Source organism: Anopheles maculipalpis, chromosome 3RL, assembly GCF_943734695.1.
Source record: "Anopheles maculipalpis chromosome 3RL, idAnoMacuDA_375_x, whole genome shotgun sequence".
Lineage (NCBI taxonomy): Eukaryota > Metazoa > Arthropoda > Insecta > Diptera > Culicidae > Anopheles > Anopheles maculipalpis.
Window position 1 is genome coordinate 55,559,311 of NC_064872.1, and position 13,266 is coordinate 55,572,576.

At 42.8% G+C, this 13,266-nt stretch overlaps 3 protein-coding genes across 3 annotated transcripts in view; all 3 read right to left on the reverse strand.

Moving 5' to 3' along the window:
- Window positions 1–4,357, reverse strand: LOC126561546 (uncharacterized). Its single transcript, XM_050217759.1, has 3 exons — window positions 4,258–4,357; window positions 1,243–4,135; window positions 1–43 (listed from the first exon to the last, which is right to left on the reverse strand). The coding sequence occupies exons 2-3, from the start codon at window positions 4,103–4,105 to the stop codon at window positions 15–17; spliced, it is 2,892 nt and encodes a 963-aa protein (XP_050073716.1). The 5' UTR covers window positions 4,106–4,135; window positions 4,258–4,357; the 3' UTR covers window positions 1–14.
- Window positions 4,358–6,747: 2,390 nt separating this feature from the next.
- On the reverse strand, window positions 6,748–8,085 carry LOC126562404 (RILP-like protein homolog). The gene is made up of 3 exons (XM_050218913.1): window positions 7,812–8,085; window positions 6,937–7,748; window positions 6,748–6,865 (listed from the first exon to the last, which is right to left on the reverse strand). Exons 1-3 carry the CDS (start codon window positions 8,076–8,078, stop codon window positions 6,748–6,750), a joined length of 1,197 nt encoding a protein of 398 aa, XP_050074870.1. The 5' UTR covers window positions 8,079–8,085.
- Window positions 8,086–11,006: 2,921 nt separating this feature from the next.
- LOC126562205 (ras guanine nucleotide exchange factor P-like) overlaps window positions 11,007–13,266 on the reverse strand; it is a 30,838-nt gene continuing 28,578 nt past the window's right edge. Inside the window, exons 4-5 of the mRNA XM_050218648.1 lie at window positions 11,707–11,861; window positions 11,007–11,597 (exon numbers count right to left, since the gene is read on the reverse strand). Of these exons, the coding sequence (XP_050074605.1) occupies window positions 11,007–11,597; window positions 11,707–11,861 (746 nt within the window). The remainder of the gene's footprint in view (window positions 11,598–11,706; window positions 11,862–13,266) is intronic.

Here is a 13,266-nt window from a genome sequence, read left to right on the forward strand (position 1 = left end):
GGTGAAATCTCATCTCAGCATTGTGTGGTTCTGTACTGGATACCTGCAAAAATCGGGGAGGAATATTGATAGGGGGGGATAAGATACGAGTGAGAACAAAAAATTACAAAAGCAATCAATATTATGGATTGAGGGACGCAAAGAGTTGTGAACCCTCCTCAAAACAAAACGAGATTTATATGGAAAACAAAAAGCATAAAAAGCAGAACTGAAATGCAAATTTAAGTGAAAGTATGATATGTAGAAGATATGAAAAAATAGGAAGAATTGAGATCCGGTTCAAGATGTAACTGAGAGCGGTAATTTTAAAATGTGGGATTCATTGGTTCCCCTTTTATCGGTTACCCAGTTCCAAAACCGAAACAAATGAAAACGAATTAGAAAAAATAAATAAATAAGTTCCAAAACACAATTAAAAGAGAGCCGTAAGGACGACAAGCGGCGCATTAGATAATGTAATAAATAAATAAATAAAGTCGAAAGCGTAGTAAGCAAGTCAAAAGGAAAACAAATAACCAGTTTGAAGAAACATATAGAACTAATTAAAGTGAGGTAGGTTGCATGACAAAACATAGACGAAATTAAACACGATCAAGCATTAAATGATTATGGGAACGGTGAAAAACACGTGTACATGTACGAGCAGCACTGTGTGTGAGTGTGTTGTGGACCCGACCATCACCTCTCCCAACAGTGGCATACACACGCAACAAGCTTACTTTCTGCTGCTCCAGCACGCTCTAAATAGTAAAAGCTGCCCAGGTAGGCCCATCTCTCTCTGTGTGTGTGTGCAAAGCAATATTCAATGTGAACCAATTCCGTATGTTAGTAGCCCTGCAACAAAGAAAGAAGTACCATTACTACTAGGCTGACCAGACGGAGTTAAGGAAACAAACGGGACATGGAGTATTTTTAAGGAAGACCAGAATTCATATTACAGTTTTCTATAGTTTTCAAAATATAACAAAAGCAATCGTACGAATGAGATCTGAGCTCGTAATTTTGTTGATTTAGAAGAGGACTTTCCGCAGTAATGAATGATTGTTTGATTTTATTTCCATAGAACTAAATACGGTACGTCTGGTCAGCCTAACCATTAGCAACAAGCAGAACCAACCACAACAGCTAATACCACACGGTGGGGTGATGTGCCAATTGTCTGACTTATCTTCCAAGGCGGTCCAACTTGCTTGCTTTAAAGATAGGACGATGGTATGAAACGGTTCCTCATGAATTGCTTACCATCTGGAGCACCGCGTATATTAACGTAGTCCGCCTCATCGATCCCATCCGGCTGTGGGGCCACGTGTCCTAGGCCATTGCTTGAAAATGTTACCCTGCGCAGGGTCGATGGAGCGGATGATTGTACCATCGATCGACGTCCGCTATGCTGCTGCTGCTCACCAGCAACACCGATCTGACCCATCTTTTTGTTCACAAAGGCGTAAATATTCTCAATATTACGCTCGTGCTGGTTTTGAGTTGGGCCAGTCGGAATTCGGCTGGGATAGTGACCGGGTGGTGGTTGTGGTGGTGGCGGTGCAGGTGAAACCGCTACCGCTCTGGTATAATTCGTCGAACGACCGACGTATGATCGTGGCGTGGTTAGGCTTTGTACTCGCTGCACACGCTGCCGTTCGATGGGAAACGATCCACTGGTGGGGACAATTTTCGAACCTGGACCACCGCTCTGGTACAGTGAGTGTGGTTCCGTTTGGTTCGAGTGCACACTCGTCCGGCTGCTGTTTCGTATCGATCGTCGACAGAAATCGTAGATTCGATGAAGGATTTGCTCACGATCGATCACATCGGAAGCGCGTCGCACCGGGGTCGATTGGGTAGACAGCGGAGAGGACACGTACAGTGGGCGTAAGCGACCGTACGTGCCACCATTCATCCCAGTAGTGATGACTCCTTCCTGCATACTGCTGTACGATCGACGGTCCTGTGGATGCCAACGATTCAGCTGTGTGTTGCTAAGGTAACCGATTTTACCATAAACCAGCTCACTTCGACGCAAATTATCTGGCGTTTGCTCGTAAATGTGATACCCGTTGTCCAATGCCGAACGGAATCCAGAGTCTGTTTCGTCCGGCACAACCATTGGTACTTCACGTAATGGTTCCGAGTAAAGCGGGGCGACCGTATTGGTGGAACCACCATAAAAACGAGCATCCGGTCGTTGGCGTAATGACTGATAAGCGACCTGATGCTGGTGCTTTAACGGGATTGTAGGCTCTTTGAGTGGTATAAAATCTTGATGCTGTTGTTGTTGCTGCTGCTGCTGCTGCTGCTGCTGCCACACACTGCTACTACTATGAGGTCTGGGAGGTTGTCGCATGGGAACTAATTGACTGTCACGTACCACTTGACTTCCTGATCCAATCGTAGCTAAGTTCACTTGTACTCCGGCATTTTTCACCGGACGCTTTAAAGAGTCCACCGAAGATAGGGACCTATTGGCAGGCTGTGTACGTAATTTCGGTCGTTCGAAATCATTCACCGATGCCGGACGACGGACAGGACCGACCGTATCATGCTTTGCTCCGTCATCTACCAACTGTTTAAAATTAACCTTTGGTTTACTACTACCGCCACCATCCGTCGTGAAGACGGATCTTTGTTTGTTGAGCGAACTGTCCCCATTAAAGCTACCATACCGTATTGGCGGGCGGACCAAACGAACGGGCGTGGAAGATCTACCGAACGTCGATCCCGAGTAGGCGGGATCGTTAGGCGTTTTGGGTGAGAAGAGACTGTTCTGAAAGAAGCGCGTTAGCACCGACGGTTTGATCTGCTGACGAGTGGATGCAGGTGAGCTACTGACAGAGATTCCTGACAGACGATGGACTTTCTCCTGCTCTTTCTTTTCAAGCGGCCCTTCGATCGCTTTCGGCTTGGCTGGCACCAGTGACAATCCTTTGCTTTGTAAATACTTCCGAAAGTCGGCACTTTTCACCGTGTTTGAGAAGGATTTCTTCACATCCTCGGCAAATGTCGTTTTTCGTCCACCTTCGTCCGGTTGATTCTTGCTCGGTGAAACGTTTTGCTGCTTTATCTGTTCCTCTATCACTACTGGACGCTTTTCTTGCTCCACCGTCTCACTATCAGGTTCCACCTGATCGCTTCCATCTTCTGTCCGTTCCGCAATCGAATCGATATCATCCTGGGAGCCAAATTCTACCTTCCTAAACCGGCTATCAAACTTGAGAGCATTCTGGACGACCTCGTTCGAATCGTACAGCGATTCTTCGGCTTCGGCCGATCCAACACGCACCTTCACCTCGGCATAATCACGCCGCGCACGAGGCACTGGTTTAGGATTACCACCGCGCTGTTCCATTTGCGGTGAACCATGTCTTCGGCTGTTGCTGTTGTGAACGGTCCGCGGTGCCGGTATTGGAGGTCTTACCGGCACCGGAGTAGTGTCAATCACCACCACATCGCGCACTTCGCGCCCTTTCGCTTTGAGTGCGTTCAATTTCTGGATTACACTTTTATCATAATTGAGCTGCTTATCGGGATTTTTAATGTAGGTCTTCACGTACTTCGACTGGCGCAATATCTCTTCCTTCGTTATGAACACGTTATCATCACCGTGATCGGTGTCGGAATCGTCCGCATCATTACCACCACCGCCATCGTAGTCGTCTTGCTCGATAAGAATCGCGGACTCGCTGCCGGGAAAGTATCTGTCAAACACTTCACGTTCGACGGTTCGGTCGTCTGGCTTGAACGGGTTCTTTTTGTCCAATATTTCCTCACCTTCGATAAACTTGCGCAGCGTGTCATCTGGGGTGGTGGTGCTGCCGGGTGGTGTTGTGGTTGTTGTTGTTTTCGTAGTGGTAGTCGTCGTAAATTGAACGCATTTTCGTTGCTTGACTTTTGTCGCTTCATGGTCATTCGATCGGTGTGCCTCCTCCGCACCAGTATCGTTCACTTCCGCTGGCTCTGTGTCTGGTTTCACGTTCACGCCTTCCGAAATCGGTTCACCCTTTTCGAGTTCTTGGAAGCCGACGGGTGACGACGATGATGATGCGGCCTCAACATTTGCGCAGCTTAATGACGGGGACACAGCTGCACATCGGGTATCATCGTCAGACATTTTCTTACTCACTCAGTTTGTGCGCAAATTCTGCCAATAACAAAACAGTTGAATCCAGTTAGCTAATTCTGATGCATAGGAAATCAATAAATCACGGCCTCAGCAGCACACGCGGACACCCAAAGCTAGTGAGAGGTTTCCTTCTGGCTTACCTTTACTTTGCGTAATATGTGTCCAGCGTTGCAGCGTCTAGAGTAAACCTTAATCGCAAATCGCTCGTACATTATACACCGCGGGGATTGCTATTTTTTCTCCATTCCATCGCGCACCACGGCACACTCATAACGTACAACCTTATCAGCGAACACCAGCACCAACAGAACAGAAGAAGTTTGCTAAAAGTCACACGAAAAATAAATAAACCATTTCCGATAACCGACTGCCTCCCACTTTGCGTGCTATCTCTATCTGGCACCGTTTAACAAACACATGTAACACTCTCGCATCTCCTCACACGCGTCGCTTGCTTTTGATGATTGCACAAACAGAACGCGCGCGCACACACACACACACACTTGCAGCGGCAGAAACACAACCGACAGGGCTGTACAACACCCAGTAGTAGAGAAGAGAGATATATATATTTTTTAAATATATGATACAGGATAAATTAAAATAAAATGTCAGAGCCTTGTAATCGTTCTGAAATAGACTTGTTTATTGTAAGATAACTGTATCAATTTTCGACAGGTTAGCAAAACAAGCATAATTATGATAAAAACTCGTGAAAGACAACGAGCGTATAAAAACCGATCAATCCTTTTGCACTTTGCCACCACTGATTGGAAGGATTGTTTGGAAAGGGGGAAATTGAAATTGAGAGCCGAAGGGGAGAAACGTCAGAAAACCAAGGTTATACACAACCACGGTATGACACAATTGCATCGCAGGCAGTTATGAACATGAAAAAATGAGGTAATTGCAATTAGCGAGTATAGCGCTCGCTGTTTCTGACCGGCAACGTTTCTGGTAGGGGGAGAGAACATCACTATTAATTGATACTGCGTTTACGTCATTTTCAACGACGACGAAGCATATGCCACACGTACGGTGTAGCCCAATTAGGCGGACAGTTTCAAACACTTTAGCAGTATCGCACGTGGAGGAGAATGAATGGAAGGGAACGGGCAGTCGCGATTTCTTTCACCTTTATGCTGGCATAACATGCAACTCACACTCAAACCAACTTTTCCTACATATGCTTGTTTGCTTTACTGCAAATTTATGATAGGTAGATTGGCTAAAAGTTTGGTTTTAATATAAGATTAAATTACAACATCGAATCCCCCCTCCTTTCCGTGTAATAATATCCTCTCTTCTAACACTGTAATAGTAATAGTACTGTCTGCTATTTTAGTTTGTCCTATTTGAGATAGAATAATCCTCACTAGATATGGGAGCTGCTAGAGCTAGAGGCTGCCTCTTTTGCATGGTGGTTAATAGTCGACAAAAACCGTCTACGACAATTCATCACATCATCACATCAGAAGTGTGGCATACAACTCATGTTTCAGTCATGTTTTTTTTTTCGAGAGGAAAGAGGGTATTTTATGTATCGGTAGAGAAGTCTGTAAAAAGAATCACCTAGTTAATTGATCATATTGTCTTGACCTTAATACTTGAGATGTGTGGTTCCCGCCTAGCCTTCCTTTTTCTGATTTCTGTGTAAATAAAGTTATTAGTGTTGTTGTAAGTGTTTTAAAAATACCCTAAATGTTTCGCTTCACTTTTTCACACACACACACACAAACCAGACTAATATTACCTGTTCCCAAACGTGTTTTATGATTAATTGCACCCTTTTTTCCTCTTTGTTTTACCGAGTTTCAAACTCAAATTTAACCTACAGTCTTAACGAAGGAAGTGTGCATGAAACTTAGATTACTGACAATTCGAGCTTGCGAGAGACAGTCTGTAAATGGAATGGAATGATATATTGGCTCCTGGCTAACAGCTACTAAATTGGCATCATGCTGCTACGCTTGGTAAACGATGACTAGAACGGGTCAAACATTCGAACCATATCCTTTCGCTCCTTTATCCCTCCTGGTTGGTCCTTAAAATGCTAATAGTAATGGAAGAGTTTGCAAATGTGGACTACGTATTTAATCGAAAAAAAGAGGTTTTCCTTTAAAAGTCTTGCTAATTCTTTAATCGCTGAGGGTAAAATATGTTTATGCTATAAAACAACGATCAAGTTTAGCTACGCGAAGATAACTGTACTGTATATATGCATTGCGCATTCTACTGGAAAGAACGGGTGGAAGAATTTGTAATTTGTTCGTGGTCCACCTGTGTGTACCTAACATACGCAACTGTTTCTTGCTAACACCGTCAAAACACAATGATTGTAAACATGACTACGAATTGGATAAGCTGTGTGTTGTTTGTAAAACAAGTTACAGCACACTGCACAGACTTTGCTAACAATATGCACTATATATGGCAATAAACGTTATTCTAATGCACGTGTTGTTCTCACCTGGTGTGTGACGACGTGGTTTATCAAAACTCTTGGTAAATCTAATCGATAAAACCGTTGTCCAGCTTCTGAAGACACGTGCTATCAATCCTTTGCCCAATCAATCCGCGGCGTATCATTGTAATGATCGTTTCCCGAAGCCACCAATTCTCTTACCAAATTAGATGGGTATATCACTGTGTGGTCCCGATGAGAGTGCCATTTTCGAGAGCGTTGACAACGAACGCTGCGAGAAGCTCGAACAATCAGACGAGGTTTCATTGAATAATTTGCGAAAGCTAAAATCAAAGTAGTCACTCAATTTCGATTCCTGTTGCAAGAAGGATTGCTTTTAACACGCCATACTTACAATTTTCTTATGCCACTTTCGTTGCTCTTTTTCCACGGTGCATCATCCGGTTCGTACGGCAATGGGCCTTGTACGGGTAGTTCGCTAAAATCAACCACCGGTCCCTCGTTGCTGCTGCTCGGCTCTTTTTCAAGCACACTCGCATTAACGTTACCGTTTTCCGCCCCAATTCCAACGGCTTGGCACGTCATTAACTCTTGCTCCAGATCACTTACACGCGCCTTCAGTTCATTTCGATCGGTAAGCATCTCTTTCAGCTCCACGGTCGAGAATCGGGGACGCTCGTCCTCGTTTACCCGATTCGCCAAATCTTCGTTTTCCTTTTCGGCCAATCCGAGCTTCATCCGGAGTGCCCGTATTTCGTGATGTTGGTCCTGTATTTGGGCCAGAAAATCGGCCCGCTCCTCGCACAGCGTAATGATTTGATTGTGCGAAAGCTTTTGCCGCCTGCGGCTTTCACTCACTACTTTCTTCAGGCGATCGTTCTGGCTAGACAAACTTTCTATTTCGGCCATCTTCTCGCACAGTTCCATCTCTTTGCGTTTCAGCTTTTCCTCCAGTTGCGATAGTTGCAGTTTGTATTCGGACTTTTTCAGCACACTCGTCTCCGTGTCTGACATGTTGGAACCGTTCGAAAAGTCATCGTTCGGTGCACCGTTTCGTGAACGTTGTTCGTCCGATTGATGGGTGTTTTCGCTGGCCGACTGTGCAATTCCTCGCTGTAGCTTACGATTTTCTTCCTGCAGCTTATCAATCACTTTGAACAGCTCTTTCGCCTCGGTGCGCCACTGATCTTCGATTGCCTCCAGTTCCTGCAACAAAAGAACAACTTTAAAGGTTTGGAGTTAAGCATGATAAATTTCTTTGTGTCATACCTTTTCGTAACGCGACCGCGATGCAGCCTTTTGCTCCTTTTCCGCTTCGAGCTGAGCGATCTTTTCCTGCAGTTCCTGCAGGGTAGCATTTACGGTCTCATTTTGGCATGTCAGCGTCTCCATCAACTCCAACGCATTGACCACTTTCGTAATCAAGCCCGAGACTGCGTTCACTCCATTCGCATCGATTATTGTTTCGAACTCTTTCCCAATTTCCAGTGCCAAATCATACACGTCCACTACGGTTAACTTTTCTGCTGCGTTCATTTTGCTGTGTTTTTTTAAATAGAAGCGTCTGCTGTTTGTTCAACTTTACTATCACAAGCACCTTGGTTTTGCAAATAATACGACAAACTCGTATCAATATGCGATAATGCACAAGCAATTTTTTTCTTTTTGTTGTGGAAATTTAATTTTCCCTTGGCACGAAATGACAAAAGCAGATGCCAAATGTCAAATGTATACAATGTGAACAGTGGGAGAAAGCGTTGCGAATATTGGTCAAATTTATTATGCACTTCTGAAGCAGCTGCTACACGTCGACATTTTTGAGTCGATTTCAAATTGAACGTTTGGAGTGCTTGGTAGTAAAATTCTATTTAATGTTTGTTGTTTATTTATTTACAATTGATTATTACGGTATTACGATGTTACCTTTAAAATGTGTTATATTATATTTTTACAACTATTTTACTTGCACTGCATCCGATACTGTTCAACTACGCACAGGGTGGCAAAGTTTTCAAGGCTGGAGTATTTGGAATCGAACTTTTTTAACATCGCTCAAAAAATACGTTTGTCTATTGATACTGATTTGTTGTTTTTGATTTATTCAAATGATCTTCACTTGTCGATTATTGAAAACATTACAACCTGCAGATCGCGAAACATGCAACACAGTAGCTTTCGGGTTCCAGCCAACAGATGCCGCCAGATGATTCAACCGTTTTCGTTCGCAGGCACCAATTCATGCGCATAATATTAGGTATACTAATAATATAATATTAGGTAAAATTCTGTATAACGTTCATCATCATCTGCACTATGTCAATAACTCGTCATGAAGAACAACTGCACGATCCATTTAAAAAATAGATTGTAACCATTTTTTAGAAATCCATCTTCCATCATGCGAGCTACTTAAAGACAAAAATGCATTGCATTATCAATTGATTTGCAGCACTTATGGTATACAACACGTATAGCGTCTAAAAATATTGTTTCCAAAATCAAATTTCGGTTGTATACTAGAAAGCGATTAGTGTAGTTGCTCAAAGCAGGATACTTTTTAAGGCCGCTTTTTATAGTTTAAGGCCACGATTATTCCCAATTTTTAAATTGCTGCTTGGAAAGCTGATCCGGCTGTTAAAGAACACCATGAACGGGGTGCAGTGCAGAGTGAGAGTATCGAACATGTTGTCGGAATCGTTTGAATCTCACAGGGGTCTCAGGCAAGGGGACGGACTCTCCTGTCTACTGTTCAATATAGCCTTGGAAGGTGTCATGCGAAGCGCGGGGTTTTTTTGGCTTCGCGGATGGCATTGATATCGTTGGCAAGTCGACAGCGAAGGTTTGTGCAAGAATTGGATATACCGCACACTGATTCGCTCGGAGGTCCTATATGGCCACGAGTCTTGGAGCATCGCTTCCTCCGGACCATCTTTGGCGAGCATGGAGTGTGGAGGAGAAGGATGAACCACGAGCTTGCTGAGCTATACGGAGCACCGGACATCCTGACGGTGGTAATGACCGGCAGGATACGATGGCTGGGGCATGTTATGAGGATGCCGTACTCATGCCACGCCAAGAAGGTATTCGTCAGCGACCCCCAGTTTGGCACGAGGCGTCGGGGAGCACAGCGAGTTCGTTGGCTGGATCCTATCCTCGATCCTGCAGCCAGGGATCGAGTTTCCTGGAGATCTATTGTTGACCAGGCCATGTCACGACGACGTGCTCTTTAAAAGAGCATGCCATAATGATGATGAAACTGCTGCTTTCGATAATAATATTAGGTATACTTTACAAAAATTTGGTATTACGTTCATCATCATCTGCACTATGTATATCAATTATGTTTTCGTCCATTATCTCCATATTTCATTGCGTAAGAATTAATAATCTACAACAAGTTTAAAATTTAGAGAATAAAAAAAGCTTTTTTTTATATCAGAGCTAACCAATTCTAGCATTGAAAAAAGTTAAATGGAAATGCCCAAAACAGCAAATTTTTTTGAATTTTAACATTAGTTTTTGGTCTTATTTTTGTTAGAACAGAGTAGTTTGAGGCGCGAAAAGATACGTGTAGTTAATACAAGGTTCTGATTTATTCTGATTTTATGAGCTTACTATGTTAATCATATAAACTCTTTTGGCTTCGTTGAATACTAGATGCTTCTATATCCAACAATTTTATGATCTTAAGTGGTTAGGTCATATTTTCTTTAGCATGGAAAAAAGAGATTAAGAATCGATTCAACGATTTATCTGATGACAGAAACATTTTCTCAAAATGTTTAAAATATGTTTAAAAACAAAAATAAAACAATTCGTTGAAAAATGGCTACTCAATCTTATTTTTTAAGTTATGTAAGTCTGCCGTGAATCTTAAACTATTGTCCATCACTGTACTTAATGATAATATCTTAATGATCAAGTTAAAATAATGTTAAAAAATAGAGACTGATTACAGGAACAGATTTAAAGTTTTAATTGCGTAGTTTCTTCAACATCACAAGGAGAAAATAAAAATTGGATAAACTTATTAAAATGAGATTAAATTTAACTTAAAGGGTTAAAGCTTCTTACAAAACTATTGATTGGCAGTCTAAAAAAGAGCTACTTCAAATAGTACATCAGCCAGTTATAATGCCAGTGTTTGCGTTATTTAAAAGAAACCTCAATCGATACTTACCATTTCACAAATAAATCCACTACACTACGTCCGGATCGGATCGTTTACCCGTTGTTAATCCGTCAAACTTAACAACTACAACGGAGTAAGTGGTTTCCAATCATGCTTTTATTTATCCACTTCTAACTTAATCCACCCTATCCTTAAATTTTCGTTTACCAAACGTCTCTGGTGGCCCGATTACCCCCCCCGACACACACAATCCCAAAGGATAGGTAGCTTACATTCTGTTTTACTCTTTTCCGTTCGTTTTACCGTGGGTTTTTTTTACATCTTTCCTTCGCTTACGTTACATAAGGCCGAAAACTTAAACCATTCGGTGGATCACATGCAAACAAAGCCGGTCCGACGCCAACGATGTCGTTGGGACTGGCCGCCCCACCACCACCACCACCGACCGTTTGAAACTGCTGATTGACAAAGAGGGCCGTCGTCGAGTGCTGTTTGCCGGTGATACTGCCGTCACGCTTATCCTTCGGATGATCCAGCAGGCAGGACAATTTGTCGCCCCGTCCCGGATCGCCAGCGGTTCGGCTGTGGTGGTGGTGATGGTGGTGCTCGGTGGTGGATGTTTTATTGGCACTTCCGAGCAATAGTGAACCACCACCACCGCTACCATTGGCAGCGTTTGCCGTAGCGTTGTTAGTGGTAACGTTACTCGACCCAAGCGTACCGTTACTATGGTTACTAATGTTACTACCGCTACTGTTAGTGCTGCTGTTACTGCTACTGTTGCTGCCACTGTTGGTGGTGGTGTTATTGTTATTATTGTTGTTGGAGCTGCTGTTGCCGCCATTGCTGCTGTACTTTTTCGACTCATTTACCTTCCGGGACCGTTTCCACTTCATGCGCCGATTTTGAAACCAAATTTTAACCTACAGCAAGCGGAGAAGGTGGAAAAATAGTAAACATACTTATCGTTTGCAAGTGACTAAAAATATCTTTCGCGAAGCCCGAGGTTCATTCGCAACGTTACCCGCCTACCTGTGTTTCGGAGAGCAGTAAATTGTTGGCCACCTCGTACCGTTTCGGGCGTGATAAATATTTGCTGACTTTAAACTGCTTTTCCAGCTCGAGCAGCTGTTGGGAGGTGAACGCCGTCCGGGGCCGTCGCGCCTTGCCGTATACTGAGTTTTGTCCTAAAAGTTAAACAAAAATACGCCGAAAATGAGGAACAAATAAAACACATCAACGGAAATGCTGGCAGGACTGGTGATGGTTTGTTGGTGTGCATTTTTGGTATGCTATTTTTACTATCTCTCCCTTCTCGCTGTGTTATGCTTTTTAGCACTTGGGACTAATTTTGTTTGCACATTAAAATGGCCGTCCGACACCAGCCGGAAGACCAGCCAGCGACTACTCCCCGTGGGCCATGGTATTTGCCGTGCTTGGGAAACAGTACGGGGTTAATGCACTGTTAATGTGGAGTGTTTAAATTGAACGATAATCACTTTATAATGCTATAGATATGCGCAAGGTGAAAACATGGCTCCAATGAGCGTTAGAATAAGAACAAAAGAGTTACATTTAAATGGTGATGAAAACCAAAATGTTAATCTCGATATTGGTTAGCGCTTACTTAAACTATTAACGTGCCTTTATTTCATTTGGTCTAAATTATAAAGCCAAACTGTAAGTATGGCCGGTGCGCATTTTTTCTCTCCTTCTCCAATTGACTTGCTGAAATATGCTGTATAAAAGACACACGCACAAACTTGTCATTTTACTTACTTCAATTACTATCACTAAAGAGCAATTACAAGTGCCACATATGAATAGAGCGATGCATTGCGTGCGGGCTAGACCGTCGGAAGTGATGCAGTCTGGAGATTGCGCCATAGCAATTCATTCGGCCACACCCACTTCATTTGTGATAGAAGACAATTGAAATGATCCATTCAGACTGCGCTTGTGCATGTGCAGCACATAGAGCCACTTGGTTCTTTTTGTACGGTTTGACTTTTTGCACGAGCGATGAAGTGCCGGTCGAAGAACGATTGTTAGTTTAAGAATATAATTCTTCTTCAAAAAGAAATATCTTAATACACATGAAAGATAATACATGAAAGATAAAACAACAGATGGTAAAAGGAAAAGGAATATCTGTTAATGTTAATTGCTTTGGTTTTTAAACAACTGCATGTAAATTCCAGTACGGTAGAGACGTTTTAAAATTAAATTTTAATCTATTCCGTATGTTGTTAGGAAATTTATTAAAAATACTCACACCTTATTATAGCGCTTTCGAGTGATTTGGAGCAATCTTGACCCAAAAGTGAAGGAAATTCTAAAGGGGGAAAATTTGTTCTAATGAGGCTTTGCACTGGGAATGTAGAAACGCCTCAAATTTTACGACGTTTATTTCCTTTCTGGAGAGAAAATACCTTCTAACCAATCAACCATGTTGTTTGACACTTCAAATGCTATTGAAACTGATGAAGAAATCTTAAGTCCCTATGATACTGTAAAACTTGTTCCCAGAACTCAAAGTTTTACTGGTTCAATGGTAAAGAAGATCCAGAACACGGCATACATTGCTATCGA

Bases quoted from the DNA above. Each gene is read 5' to 3' on its own strand.
- LOC126561546 (XM_050217759.1), bottom strand. From the start codon at position 4,105: ATGTCTGACGATGATACCCGATGTGCAGCTGTGTCCCCGTCATTAAGC. The intron at 44-1,242 runs GTAAGCAATTCA...CGATTTTTGCAG, and splicing joins TATACGCGGTGCTCCAGATG to GTATCCAGTACAGAACCACA.
- LOC126562404 (XM_050218913.1), bottom strand. From the start codon at position 8,078: ATGAACGCAGCAGAAAAGTTAACCGTAGTGGACGTGTATGATTTGGCA. The intron at 7,749-7,811 runs GTATGACACAAA...CTTTTGTTGCAG, and splicing joins CGCGGTCGCGTTACGAAAAG to GAACTGGAGGCAATCGAAGA. The intron at 6,866-6,936 runs GTAAGTATGGCG...CTTTGATTTTAG, and splicing joins GAAAGTGGCATAAGAAAATT to CTTTCGCAAATTATTCAATG.